The 15,673-nt window shown below is 40.5% G+C and overlaps 1 protein-coding gene across 1 annotated transcript in view; it reads right to left on the reverse strand.

Moving 5' to 3' along the window:
• Positions 1 to 191: 191 nt before the first annotated feature.
• The window catches only part of tmprss9 (transmembrane serine protease 9), a 26,600-nt gene continuing 11,118 nt past the window's right edge, over positions 192 to 15,673 (reverse strand). Inside the window, exons 10-15 of the mRNA XM_062028670.1 lie at positions 6,664 to 6,913; positions 6,485 to 6,598; positions 6,055 to 6,223; positions 3,674 to 3,939; positions 3,473 to 3,609; positions 192 to 410 (exon numbers count right to left, since the gene is read on the reverse strand). Coding sequence (XP_061884654.1) covers positions 249 to 410; positions 3,473 to 3,609; positions 3,674 to 3,939; positions 6,055 to 6,223; positions 6,485 to 6,598; positions 6,664 to 6,913 — 1,098 coding nt within the window. The 3' untranslated portion in view covers positions 192 to 248. The remainder of the gene's footprint in view (positions 411 to 3,472; positions 3,610 to 3,673; positions 3,940 to 6,054; positions 6,224 to 6,484; positions 6,599 to 6,663; positions 6,914 to 15,673) is intronic.

The following is a 15,673-nucleotide window of genomic DNA, read 5'->3' on the forward strand; positions in this document are numbered from 1 at the left end:
TAATGTCTCTTGTTTTCATGTTAGCTAGTGCGCGAGTTAGCGTTTGTGGTCACAGTGAGGTTTGCAGGTGTATCTACTGCACCCGTTGTGACAATAACCACTTCAATCGGCGTCATTCCGTGTAGCGTAGCGGTTGCCAGGCAACGGTGCAGTAAAGTGTGTTGCAATACGTGCGCACCTGAGACCAGGTGAGGTGACAAAAGTAAAGACTGACGTGTTTGAGTGTGTGGCTGCGGAGAGTTCCAACCTCAGAAAGGCAGGTACGCGGACATCCACGTCCTCACAGACGTCACGCGAGTGTAAACTCCCGGGAAGCCGACTCGCCCGCATCCGTGTCCCCAGCTGGTTACCCCGGCGACGAACCACTGGCCGGAGCCTTCGCGACAGGTGAGTGGGCCCCCGGAGTCTCCCTGCATGATGGAGGACAATACACTTGAATGTGATGTTTGAGTTAGACATGACCATTCTAACATCTACTGTAATAGATGACATCTTCACTCACTGTGAATACTACTGTGTATATCAGGGGTCAGCAACCTTTTTGAAAGCAAGAGCTACTTCTTGGGTAGTGATTAATGCGAAGGGCTACCAGTTTGATACACACTTAAATAAATTGCCAGAAATAGCCAATTTGCTCAATTTACCTTTAACTCTATGTTATTATTAATAATTAATGATATTTACATTTAATTGGACGGTTTAAAAGAGGAGAAAACACGAAAAAAAATGAAAATTAAATTTTGAAACATAGTTTATCTTCAATTTCGACTCTTTAAAATTCCAAATTCAACCGAAAAAAAGAAGAGAAAAACTAGCTAATTCGAATCTTTTTGAAAAAAATTTAAAAAAGAATTTATGGAACATTAGTAATTTTTCCTGATTGAGATTAATTTTAGAATTTTGATGACATGTTTTAAATAGGTTAAAATCCAATCTGCACTTTGTTAGAATATATAACAAATTGGACCAAGCTATATTTCTAACAAAGACAAATCATTATTTCTTCTAGATTTTCCAGAACAAAAATTTTAAAAGAAATTCAAAAGACTTTGAAATAAGATTTAAATTTGATTCTACAGATTTTCTAGATTTACCAGAATATTTTTTTTGAATTTTAATCATAATAAGTTTGAAGAAATATTTCACAAATATTCTTCGTCGAAAAAACGGAAGCTAAAATGAAGAATTAAATTAAAATTTATTTATTATTCTTTACAATAAAAACAATAAATGTACTTGAACATTGATTTAAATTGTCAGGAAAGAAGAGGAAGGAATTTAAAAGGTAAAAAAGGTATGTGTTTAAAAATCCTAAAATCATTTTTAAGGTTGTATTTTTTCTCTAAAATTGTCTTTCTGAAAGTTATAAGAAGCAAAGTAAAAAAATTAATGAATTTATTTAAACAAGTGAAGACCAAGTCTTTCAAATATTTTCTTGGATTTTCAAATTCTATTTGAGTTTTGTCTCTCTTAGAATTAAAAATGTCGAGCAAGGCGAGACCAGCTTGCTAGTAAATAAATAAAATTTAAAAAATAGAGGCAGCTCACTGGTAAGTGCTGCTATTTGAGCTATTTTTAGAACAGGCCAGCGGGCTACTCATCTGGTCCTTACGGGCTACCTGGTGCCCGCGGGCACCGTGTTGGTGACCCCTGGTGTATAGTGTCAACATCAGCTTACATTGTACTAGTATCGGGACTCTTCTACACACCCCAAAACCAGTGAAGTTGTGTAAATGGTAAATAAAAACAAAATACAATGATTTGCAACTTATATTCAATTGAATAGACTGCAAAGACAAGATATTTCATGTTCGCACTGGTAAACTTGATTTTTTTTGCAAATATTAGCTCATTTGGAATGTGATGCCTGCAACATGTTTCAGAAAAGCTGGCACAAGTGGCAAAAAAGACTGAGAACGTTGAGGAATGCACTTATTTGGAACATCCCACAGGTGAACAGGCTAAATGGGAACAGGTGGGTGCCATGATTGGGTATAAAAGCAGCTTCCATGAAATGCTCAGTCGTTCACAAACAAGGATGGGGCGAGGGTCAACAACATTTCTCAACCAGCTATTGCAAGGAATTTAGCGGTTTCACCATCTACGCTCCGTAATATCAAAAGGTTCAGAGAATCTGGAGAAACCACTGCACGTAAGCCATGATATTACGCACCTTCCATCCCTCAAGCTGTACTGCATCAAAAAGCGACATCAGTGTGTAAAGGATATCACCACATGGGCTCAGGAACACTTCAGAAAACCACTGTCAGTAACTACAGTTTGTCGCTACATCTGTAAGTGCAAGTTAAAACTCTACTACAGTGGTCCCCAACCACCGGGCAGCGGCCCGGTACCGGTCCACGGTCCGATTGGTAACGGTCCGCGGACCGATTGGTACCGGGCCGCGCAAAACATTTACATTTTTTTTATTTTTTTTTACTAAATCAACATAAAAAACACAATATATACATTATGTATCAATAAAGATCAATACAGTCTGCAGGGATACAGTCCGTAAGCACACATGATTGTATTTCTTTATGAAAAAAAATTACACCCCCACCCCCGGTCCGTGGGACAAATTTTCAAGCGTTGACCGGTCCCCAGCTACAAAAAGGTTGGGGACCACTGCTCTACTATACAAAGCGAAAGCCATTTATCAACAACACCCAGAAATGCCGCCGGCTTCGCTGGGCCCGAGCTCATCAAAATGGACTGATGCAAAGTGGAAAAAGTGTTCTGTGGTCTGACGAGTCCACATTTCAAATAGTTTTTGGAAAACTGTGGACGTCTTTTCCTCCGGAACAAAGAGGAAAAGAACCATCCGGATTGTTCTAGGCGCAACGTGTAAAAGCCAGCATGTGTGATGGTATGGGTGGTGTATTAGTGCCCAAGACATGGGTAACTTACACATCTGTGAAGGCACCATTAATGCTGAAAGGTACATACAGCTTTTGGAGCAACATATGTTGCCATCCAAGCAACGTTACCATGGACGCCCCTGCTTATTTCAGCAAGACGATGCCAAGCCACGTGTTACAACAGCGTGGCTTCGTAGTAAAAGAGTGCGGGTACTAGACTGGCCTGCCTGTAGTACAGACATTGAAAATGTAGGTGCAATATGAAGGCTAAAGTATGAGAAGGGAGACTGTTGAACAACTTAAGCTGTACATCAAGCAAGAATGGGAAAGAATTCCACTTCAAAAATGTGTCTCCTCACTTCCCAAACCTTTACTGAGTGTTGTTAAAAGGAAAGGCCATGTAACACAGTGGTGAACATGCCTTTTTTGCAATGTGTTGCTGCCATTAAATTCTAAGTCCATGACTTTGCAGTCTATTCAATTGAATATAAGTTGAAAAGGATTTGTTGTATTCTCTTTTTATGTTCCATTTACACAACGTGACAACTTCACTGCTTTTGTAAAATCCTTCTTGTACATGTTATTAATGTAAAATGCTGGTATTGTCTCACCAAGCAGGTGTCTGTGCCTCCCAGCAGGTGACCAGCACACATCATGTGACCAGTGAGGGCGTGGCCATAAGACTTGTGACAGTCCGCCTGCTCCATGATGCCCACTGGAGCTTTCTGCAGCAGGCTGCTCACTGGACCTGTGGGAAGAAACATGTGTCTTGTGCAACAGAAACAAGATGGCAGCTACAATGTGGACGTTACCTCCTTCCCTGGTGGACCCCCAGCCTGAGATGTAGCACTCTGCGTCTTGCAGGAAGCGATGCGCAGGTGAGGGCACACAGGCGGGCTGCACGGCGGGGGACAAGGTGGCCGGGACCAGCAGCTCCAGCAGGGCCACGTCCCGCTCCAGGCTGGTGTTGTGGAACGCCGGGTGGATGATGACCCGCTGGATGCGGACCACCGAGGCCCCGACGCCGGAACGCAGCACGGAGCCCAGGCTCACTGCCCAGTGGGCGGGGCTAGTGTCGCTGCAGGTGTGATGAACACAGGTACGTACACGTGCGTGGGAGTTTAGTCATGATCTGGGAAATGAGCAGCAAGCAATAACAGAAGAGTGGAAATGGACTGTACATTTAATAACACTGATTTGTTGCCTTATTATTTTTTCTCAAAAACTCACACTATCTTTTGCTGAAAAAAGGAGGCACTCAAAAAAGTATGAAGTCATATATTAATTTTTAACTTTCAACGCTTTAAATGTTTTCAATAGTTTCAGACCTATCCATAGATAAAGTTGTATATACAGTGTTTCCCACACATTCATTTATTTGTGGCGGCCCGCCACGAAAGAATTACGTCCGCCACAAATAGATTATTTTTATTATTTTTATTTATTTATTTATTTATTTTTTTGTCCTGTCCAGCTTCTCAGGCAAATCATATAGTTGATGTAGATGCCCATATAGGCTGCTCAGATTTACTTTACAAAAGAGAAGTGTAGAATACTTCTCTTGTTGCCTTATTTGTATTTGACCACTACTGTTTTCTGTTTATTTGTTACTGACTGTGGCAGGACACCTCTGCCTCTGTTTCACTTTATGTTGCTGGTAAATAATATGGTTGTAGTAGTAGGCTCAAGTTAAATTATTTAGTATGCACTAATTAAAGGGGCAGAGCTTTAAGAGACATTTTAGCTTTTATATTTTATAAGATATATTTTTTGTAAGAACCACAATTAATAAATATATTTCAGTGAATAACTTATTGTTCAAATCTGTATATAAATATGTAGATAAAGTGTTGTAATTATATTGTAAAATGGATGGATGGACGTTTAAAACAAAGCTGTTATTAATTAGTAAGTATACATTTTTTGAGCCTTTTTAGAGAAAATCATATCATTGTAGTAAATTATGCAAATTACTCGATGATGTCATGTGACCACGCCCATAGCCACGCCCCCATCGCCACAGGTATATTGGCAGTTTATGGGAAACACTGATATATATATATATATATATATATATATATATATATTTTTTTTTTTTTTTTTTTTTTTAAATAAAAGAGCATACAACATAAAAAAAATTACAAATATATAAAACTTTATCTATGGATAGGTCTGAAACAATAAAAAAAATATATATATATATATATTTTTTTTTTTTGTTTTGTTTCATTTTTATTTATTTTTTACTAAAAGAGCATACAACATAAAAAAAATTACAAATATATAAAAGTTTATCTATGGATAGGTCTGAAACTATTAAAAAAAAAATATATATATATATATATTAGGGCTGCAACAACTAATCGATTATAAAAATAGCTGGCGATTATCGATTCGTTGGATCTATGCTATGCGCATGCGCAGAGGCTACTTTTTTTGTATTTTTTGTATTTTTTTTAATAAACCTTTATTTAAAAACTGCAACATTTACAAACAGCTGAGAAACAATAATCAAAATAAGTATGGTGCCAGTATGCTGTTTTTTCCCCCCAATAAAATCCTGGAAAGGATAGAAATGTAGTTTGTCTCTTTTATCCGATTATTAATCGATTAATCGAAGTAATAATCGACAGATTAATCGATTATCAAATTCGTTGTTAGTTGCAGCCCTACTGCTGTACATATTTACTTTACAAAAGAGAAGTGTGGGATACTTCTCGTGTTGCCTTATTTGTGTTTGACACCACAGTGTGCCGTGAGATGATCTAATTTTACCTATTTGGGTTAAAAATATTTTTTGCAAAGCAGTAATTATAGTCTGCAAATGATGTGTTGTTGTTGAGTGTCGGTGCTGTCTAGAGCTCGGCAGAGTAACCGTGTAGTACTCTTCCATATCAGTAGGTGGCAGCCGGTAGCTAATTGCTTTGTAGATGTGGGAAACAGCGGGAGGCAGTGGGAAGGTAAAAAGGTGTCTAATGCTTAAACCAAAACTAAACAAAAGGTGAGTGCCCCTTAGAAAAGGCATTGAAGCTTAGGGAAGGCTATGCAGAACGAAACTAAAACTGAACTGGATTCAAAGTAAACAAAAACAAAATGCTGGACGACTGCAAAGACTTACTGCGGAGCAGTCTAATTTAGCACCAGACGACAGGTTAGTTGGGAACAAAAGACGAGCGGGCATCAAACCTGGCACCTTTTGAAGCAGTGTGCGGCGGTCAGCAGCCATTTACTGTGAATGAGCGTGGCGCCACATATGTGCTGTCCCTGGTACTGCAGGCTACCGATCCAAGGCCACTCCCCCCTGCGCGCCGTGACTCCGCCCACAATCCGACTGGAGCCCAGCGCCGGACGTTGACCGCAGTCTGGAATGGACATGAACAACCTGAGAGGACGCTTCGCCGACGAGGCAGGTTGTTACACACGTGAAGATTTTCTATATCTGAAATCTACCAGTTAGCCATTCAACAATTTTGTTGTGTGTCTTTATCATCTTTGTCCACAAGATGGCAGCAAATATGTGGCATTCTGGTATGTAGGATGAATTTCAGAGCGCATTGGGATGTTTACGTCTGGCGGGTCGTAGTTTGGACCCCCCTGCTGTAAAGTTCCATATTCAAACCTACCGCAGTTCCTCTCGTCAGCTTGGTTGGGGCAGTCTGGGACTCCGTCACATTCTGGGTTGGACTTGCTGACACAGGAAGTAGGCGTGCACAGGAAGTTGGCGCTGCAGTTGGAAACTAGGAGACAACGGGAAGAGTCACGGGCGTGCGGTGGTAACGGCCGGCGGTCATCAGCACAATACCGGGAAGTGCCGCGGGTTCCACGCCGGGGGCGACCGTCCTGGGTGTTGGCGGCCTACTGGCGTGATGCTCGGGGGAGTGGCGGGCCGAGCCGGGGTCTGTGTGGCGTTGAATCCAGTTCTGGAGCTTGGTGACGCGCGAGTAGACCCCGGGCCTGTTGATCTGGGCACAGCCGATACCCCAACTCACAACCCCGGCCAGGAAGAACCTCCCCGGGGCTCCCTCGCACACCAACGGACCCCCAGAGTCGCCCTGACAAGGGAGCACAGATTAGCAACATTTAACACCCCACAAAACCTCAGAATCTTTATCAAACCACTTTTCTTCCCGTCACTCACACTACTTGTCCTCATTGCTAGGGACACATTTGAACCGATGCGATATCACTCCCTGGTACCTGGGAAATTCGATACCAGTACTTAACCATACCAAAATGTTGGTACTTTTGTGTGTGCTAAAGGAGCCATATGTAATCATTTCATGTCAAGTCATCATTAAATATGGCCATCCATACATCCATTTTCTACCGCTTGTCCCTTTTGGGGTGGCGGGAGCCTATCTCAGCTGCATTCGGGCGGAAGGCGGGGTACACCCTGGACAAGTCGCCACCGCATCGCAGTACTACTTCGATTACATCGATATTTTTTAGCGTCACAAAATCATTTTTTAATTTTTAAAAATGTATATTATGTTTATAAACTCAGTAAATAGGTCCCTGGACACCCATCCATCCATCCATTTTCTACCGCTTGTCCCTTTTGGGGTCGCGGGGGGGGGTGATGAGGACTTAAATTATGACCAATGTATGATCCTGTAACTACTTGGTATCGGATGGATACCTAAATGTGTGGTATCATCCAAAACTAATGTAAAGTATCAAAGAAGAGAAGAATAAGTGATTATTACATTTTAACAGAAGTGTAGATAGAACATGTTGAAACAGAAAATAAGCAGATATTAACAGTAAATGAACAAGTAGATTAATAATCAATTTTTACAGTTTGTCCCTCATAATGTTGACAAAATAATAGGTAGATAAATGACACAATATGTTACTGCATATGTCAGCAGACTAATTAGAAGTAGAGTAGGGATGTCATGAAATGCGTTAAAATGTAATATCGGAAATTATCGGTATCGGTTTTTTATTATCGGTATCGTTTTTTTTTGTTTTTTTTTTTAATTGAATCAACATAAAAAACACAAGATACACTTACAATTAATGCACCAACCCAAAAAACTTCCCTCCTCATTCACACAAAAGGTTTGTTTCTTTCTGTTATTAATATTTTGGTTCCTACATTATATATCAATATATATCAATACAGTCTGCAAGGGATACAGTCCGTAAGCACACATGATTGTGCGTGCTGCTGCTCCACTAATAGTACTAACCTTTAACAGTTAATGTTACTCATTTTCATTAATTACTAGTTTCTATGTACGGTAACTGTTTTTATATTGTTTTACTTTCTTTTTTATTCAAGAAAATGTTTTTAATTTATTTATCTTATTTTATTTTATAATTTTTTTAAAAAAAGTACCTTATCTTCACCATACCTGGTTGTCCAAATTAGACATAATAATGTGTTAATTCCACGACTGTATATATCGGTTGATATCGGTATCGGTTGATATCGGTATCGGTAATTAAAGAGTTGGACAATATCGGAATATCGGATATCGGCAAAAAGCCATTATCGGACATCCCTAAAGTAGAGATGTCCAATAATGGCTTTTTTGCCGATATTCCGATATTGTCCAACTCTTAATTACCGATACTGATATATACAGTTGTGGAATTAACACATTATTATGCCTAATTTTGTTGTGATGCCCCGCTGGATGCATTAAACAATGTAACAAGGTTTTCCAAAATAAATCAACTCAAGTTATGCCAACATGGCACTGCCATATTTATTATTGAAGTCACAAAGTGCATTATTTTTTTTTAACACGCCTCAAAACAGCAGCGTGGAATTTGGGACATGCATGAGGAGGTTGAGGTGTGTGTGTGTGGGGGGTGTATATTGTAGCGTCCCGGAAGAGTTAGTGCTGCAAGGGGTTCTGGGTATTTGTTCTGTTGTGTTTATGTTGTGTTACGGTGCGGATGTTCTCCCGAAATGTGTTTGTCATTCTTGTTTGGCGTGGGTTCACAGTGTGGCGCATATTTGTAACAGTGTTAAAGTTGTTTATACGGTCACCCTCAGTGTGACCTGTATGGCTGTTGACCAAGTATGCCTTGCATTCACTCGTGTGTGTGAAAAGCCATAGATATTATGTGACTGGGCCGGCACGCAAAGGCAGTGCCTTTAAAGGCCTACTGAAACCCACTACTACCGACCACGCAGTCTGATAGTTTATATATCAATGATGAAATCTTAACATTATAACACATGCCAATACGGCCGGGTTAACTTATAAAGTGACATTTTAAATTTGCCGCTAAACTTCCGGTTCGAAACGCCTCTGAGGATGACGTATGCGTGTGACGTAGCCCGGCGAACACGGGTATGCCTTCCACATTGAAGCCGATACGAAAAAGCTCTGTTTTCATTTCATAATTCCACAGTATTCTGGACATCTGTGTTCGTGAATCTGTTTCAATCATGTTCATTGCATTATGGAGAAGGAAGCCAAGCAAGCAAAGAAGAAAGTTGTCGGTGCGAAATGGACGTATTTTTCGAACGTAGTCAGCCACAACAGTACACAGCCGGCGCTTCTTTGTTTACATTCCCGAAAGATGCAGTCAAGATGGAAGAACTCGGATAACAGAGACTCTAACCAGGAGGACTTTTGATTTGGATACACAGACGCCTGTAGAGAACTGGGACAACACAGACTCTTACCAGGATTACTTTGATTTGGATGACAAAGACGCAGACGTGCTACTGTGAGTATGCAGCTTTGGCTTTTTTTTGCGTATGTACGTAACTTTTTTAAAATATATAAGCTTTATGAACCTTGGGTTAGGTGAACGGTCTTTTGGGCTGAGTGATTGTGTGTGTTGATCATGTGTTTGAATTGTATTGGCGTGTTCTATGGAGCTAGGAGCTAGCAGAGGAGCTAGGAGCTAGCATAACACGTACCGTACCGTAAGTGCGCGTCACGTACGTAACTTTTTAAAAATATATAAGCTTTATGAACCTTGGGTTAGGTGAACGGTCTTTTGGGCTGAGTGATTGTGTGTGTTGATCAGGTGTTTGAATTGTATTGGCGTGTTCTATGGAGCTAGGAGCTAGCAGAGGAGCTAGGAGCTAGCATAACAAACACGCAGGTGTTATTATGCAGGATTAATTTGTGGCATATTAAATATAAGCCTGGTTGTGTTGTGGCTAATAGAGTATATATATGTCTTGTGTTTATTTACTGTTGTAGTCATTCCCAGCTGAATATCAGGTACCGTGAGTATGCAGCCTTGGCTGCTAAACATTCAATAACTTGACCGTATGTGCGCGTCACGTACGTAACTTTTTAAAAATATATAAGCTTCATGAACCTTGGGTTAGGTAAACGGTCTTTTGGGCTGAGTGATTGTGTGTGTTGATCAGGTGTTTGAATTGTATTGGTGTGTTCTATGGAGCTAGGAGCTAGCAGAGGAGCTAGGAGCTAGCATAACAAACAAGCAGGTGTTTTTATGCAGGATTAATTTGTGGCATATAAAATATAAGCCTGGTTGTGTTGTGGCTAATAGAGTATATATATGTCTTGTGTTTATTTACTGTTGTAGTCATTCCCAGCTGAATATCAGGTCACCCCCGGCTCTCACAGCATCTTCCCTATCTGAATAGCTTCAACTCCCCACTAGTCCTTCACTTGCACTTTACTCATCCACAAATCTTTCATCCTCGCTCAAATTAATGGGGAAATTGTCGCTTTCTCGGTCCGAATCTCTCTCACTTCATGCGGCCAACATTGTAAACAATAGGGAACTTTGCGTATATGTTCAACTGACTACGTCACGCTACTTCCGGTAGGTGCAAGCCTTTTTTTTATCAGATACCAAAAGTTGCAATCTTTATCGTCGTTGTTCTATACTAAATCCTTTCAGCAAAAATATGGCAATATCGCGAAATGATCAAGTATGACACATAGAATAGATCTGCTATCCCCGTTTAAATAAAAAAAATTCATTTCAGTAGGCCTTTAAGGTTTATTGGCGCTCCGTACTTCTCCCTACGTCCGTGTACACAGCGGCCTTTTAAAAAGTCATACATTTTACTTTTTGAGACCGATACCGATAATTTCCGATATTACATTTTAAAGCATTTATCGGCCGATAATATCGGCAGTCCGATATTATCAGACATCTCTAATTAGGAGTCTTTGTTTACTTACTACTAAAAGACAAGTTGTCTAAGGACTAAATTGCAATAATAAACATATGTTTAATGTACTCTAAGATTTTTTGTTAAAATAGAGCCAATAATGCAATTTTTTTGTGGTGCCCTTTATTTAGGAAAGTATCGAAATACGTTTTGGTACCGGTACCCATTGGCGTTGTTAGGCCTATTTTAGGGGGGCTCAAGCCCCCCTAAAATATTCTTAAGCCCCCCTAAATAATTTAGTGTTAAAAAAAAAAAGAAAAAAAAAAAAAATCTATTTATTTTTTTATTTTTTACAAGTACATGCCGACATATTCATTATAAAGTGGCCTGAATATGAGTTTAAATAAATAATCATATAACCTATATGCTAAATGCTTTGTTGTTAGCGGGGCTAACGAAAAAGCTAAATGCTAATCCACAAAGAAGCGCTAATAAGGAGTCTGTTAAGCTAGAACTAGCCAGCGCCAGGCTGGATAATCCCTGCACACATAGCAATTCTTCTAGAATAATATACAACTCACATAATGTTTTTTCTGCGTCAGAGGTGGACATGCATTTTACTGAGGTGGCAAACAATCTAAAAATTCCTGTCATATCAATTCCTAGATATGGTCGAAATTATTTAAAGTGCACTATGCATAATAAACGTAACATTATTAATATTGCTACTACGGATACTTTCAACAAAAACTCCTCAAAACAGCCCACTACCTATAATATGGGCTTTTTAAACATAAGGTCATTGTCTTCCAAAACGTTATTAGTTAATGAAGTCATCAGAGACAACAATCTTGATGTCGTTGGTTTAGCCGAGACCTGGCTCAAACCAGACGAATTTTTTGCGCTGGGTGAGGCGTCTCCTCCTGGCTATGCGGGAACGCATATTGCCCGCCCCATTAAAAGGGGTGGGGGTGTTGCACTAATATACAACAAAAACTTTAGCCTTACCTCGGACCTAAATAATAAATATAACTCGTTTGAGGTGCTCACTATGAGGTTTGTCACACCGCTGCCTCTCCACCTGGCTGTCATCTACCGCCCCCCTGGGCCCTATTCGGACTTTATCAATGAATTTTCAGAGTTCGTTGCTGATCTAGTGACGCACGCCGACAATATAATCATAATGGGAGACTTTAACATCCATATGAATACCCCATCGGACCCTCCATGCGTGGCGCTCCAGACTATAATTGATAGCTGTGGTCTTACACAAATAATAAATGAACCCACGCATCGCAACGGTAATACGATAGATCTAGTGCTTGTCAGGGGTGTCACCACCTCTAAAGTTACGATACTCCCGTACACTAAAGTAATGTCCGATCATTACCTTATAAAATTCGAAGTTCTGACTCATTGTCAACAAACTAATAATAATAATAATAACTACTATAGCAGCCGCAACATTAATGCTGCCACAACGACGACTCTTACTGACCTACTGCCTTCAGTAATGGCATCATTCCCAAATTATGTGGGCTCTATTGATAACCTCACTAACAACTTTAACGACGCCCTGCGCGACACCATTGATATTGTAGCACCGCTAAAGCTAAAAAGGGCCCCTAAAAGGCGTACCCCATGGTTTACAGAAGAAACTAAAGCCCAGAAATTATCATGTAGAAAGCTGGAACGCAAATGGCGTGCGACTAAACTTGAGGTTTTCCATCAAGCATGGAGTGATAGTTTAATAACTTATAAACGCATGCTTACCTCAGCTAAAGCTAAATATTACTCAAATCTCATCCACCTCAACAAAAATGATCCTAAATTTTTGTTTAGTACAGTAGCATCGCTAACCCAACAAGGGACTCCTCCCAGTAGCTCCACCCACTCGGCAGATGACTTTATGAATTTCTTTAATAAGAAAATTGAACTCATCAGAAAAGAGATTAAAGACAACGCATCCCAGCTACAACTGGGTTCTATTAACACAAATACGACTGTATATACGACGGACATTGCCCCCCAAAATAGTTTCTCTCTCTTTGATGAAATAACATTGGAGGAATTGTTAAAATGTGTAAATGGGACAAAACAAACAACATGTTTACTTGACCCAATTCCTGGGAAACTTATCAAGGAGCTTTTTGTTTTATTAGGTCCATCAGTGTTAAATATTATAAACCTATCACTTTCCTCTGGTACTGTTCCTCTAGCATTCAAAAAAGCGGTTATTCATCCTCTACTCAAAAGACCTAACCTCGATCCTGACCTCATGGTGAACTACCGGCCGGTGTCCCACCTACCGTTTATCTCGAAAATTCTCGAAAAAATTGTCGCACAGCAGCTAAATGAACACTTAGTGACTAACAATCTCTGTGAACCTTTTCAATCCGGTTTCAGGGCAAATCACTCTACGGAGACAGCCCTCGCAAAAATGACTAATGATCTATTGCTAACGATGGATTCTGATGCTTCATCTATGTTGCTGCTTCTTGATCTTAGCGCCGCTTTCGATACTGTTGATCATAATATTTTATTAGAGCGTATCAAAACGCGTATTGGGATGTCAGACTTAGCCTTGTCTTGGTTTAACTCTTATCTTACTGACAGGATGCAGTGTGTCTCCCATAACAATGTGACCTCGGACTATGTCAAGGTAACGTGCGGAGTCCCCCAGGGTTCAGTTCTTGGCCCTGCACTCTTTAGTATTTACATGCTGCCGCTAGGTGACATTATACGCAAATACGGTGTTAGCTTTCACTGTTATGCTGATGACACCCAACTCTACATGCCCCTAAAGCTGACCAACACGCCGGACTGTAGTCAGCTGGAGGCGTGTCTTAATGAAATTAAACAATGGATGTCCGCTAACTTTTTGCAACTCAACGCTAAGAAAACGGAAATGCTGATTATCGGTCCTGCTCAACACCAACATCTATTTAATAATACCACCTTAACATTTGACAACCAAACAATTAAACAAGGCGACTCGGTAAAGAATCTGGGTATTATCTTCGACCCAACTCTCTCGTTTGAGTCACACATTAAGAGTGTTACTAAAACGGCCTTCTTTCATCTCCGTAATATCGCTAAAATTCGTTCCATTTTGTCCACAAGCGATGCTGAGATCATTATTCATGCGTTCGTTACATCTCGTCTCGATTACTGTAACGTATTATTTTCGGGCCTCCCTATGTCTAGCATTAAAAGATTACAGATGGTACAAAATGCGGCTGCAAGGCTTTTGACAAAAACAAGAAAGTTTGATCATATTACGCCTATACTGTATATACCTTTATATATATATATATACATATATATATACACCTATACTGGCTCACTTGCACTGGCTTCCTGTGCACCTAAGATGCGACTTTAAGGTTTTACTACTTACGTATAAAATACTACACGGTCAAGCTCCTGCCTATCTTGACGATTGTATTGTACCATATGTCCCGGCAAGAAATCTGCGTTCAAAGAACTCCGGCTTATTAGTGATTCCCAGAGCCCAAAAAAAGTCTGCGGGCTATAGAGCGTTTTCTATTCGGGCTCCAATACTATGGAATGCCCTCCCGGTAAAAGTTAGAGATGCTACCTCAGTAGAAGCATTTAAGTCTCATCTTAAAACTCATTTGTATACTCTAGCCTTTAAATAGACTCCCTTTTTAGACCAGTTGATCTGCCGTTTCTTTTCTTTTCTTTTCTACTCTGCTCCGGGGTGGACCGCCAGCCTGTCCATCAGATGGGGACATCTCTACGCTGCTGACCCGTCTCCACTCGGGATGGTTCCCGCTGGCCCCACCATGGACTGGACTTTCGCTGATGTGTTGGACTTTCACAATATTATGTCAGACCCACTCGACACCGAGGATGTCGTTGTGGCTTGTACAGCCCTTTGAGACACTAGTGATTTAGGGCTATATAAATAAACATTGATTGATTGATTGATTGATTGATTGATTGATTGATTGATTGATTGATTGAACCTGTCATTATTCACTCAGTTTCCCCTCACTTCATAGCGTAAGGTAAAGAGCCCCTTTGGTGCGTCAGTATCCAATCCATTCCACTTGTTCATATAGAAAATGCCCACATCACTCAAAATCCAGTCCGCATTTTCTCTGCGACCTTGCTTGCGATCCTTGGACTTGTTCATATAGAAAATGCCCACATCACTCAAAATCCAGTCGGCATTTTCTCTGCGACCTTGCTTGTGGTCCTTGGACTTGTTCATATAGAAAATGCCCACATCACTCAAAATCCAGTCGGCATTTTCTCTGCGACCTTGCTTGCGGTCCTTGGAGTTGTTCATATAGAAAATGCCCACATCACTCAAAATCCAGTCCGCATTTTCTCTGCGACCTTGCTTGCGGTCCTTGGACTTGTTCATATAGAAAATGCCCACACCACTCAAAATCCAGTCCGCATTTTCTCTGCGACCTTGCTTGCGATCCTCGTATAGAAAATGCCCACATCACTCAAAATCCAGTCCGCATTTTCTCTGCGACCTTGCTTGCGGTCCTTGGACTTGTTCGTATAGAAAATGCCCACATCACTCAAAATCCAGTCCGCATTTTCTCTGCGACCTTGCTTGCGATCCTTGTATAGAAAATGCCCACATCACTCAAAATCCAGTCCACATTTTCTCTGCGACCTTGCTTGCGGTCCTTGGACTTGTTCGTATAGAAAATGCCCACATCACTCAAAATCCAGTCCGCATTTTCTCTGCGACCTTGCT

The sequence above is a fragment of the Entelurus aequoreus genome, linkage group LG19, assembly GCF_033978785.1.
Source record: "Entelurus aequoreus isolate RoL-2023_Sb linkage group LG19, RoL_Eaeq_v1.1, whole genome shotgun sequence".
NCBI lineage: Eukaryota > Metazoa > Chordata > Actinopteri > Syngnathiformes > Syngnathidae > Entelurus > Entelurus aequoreus.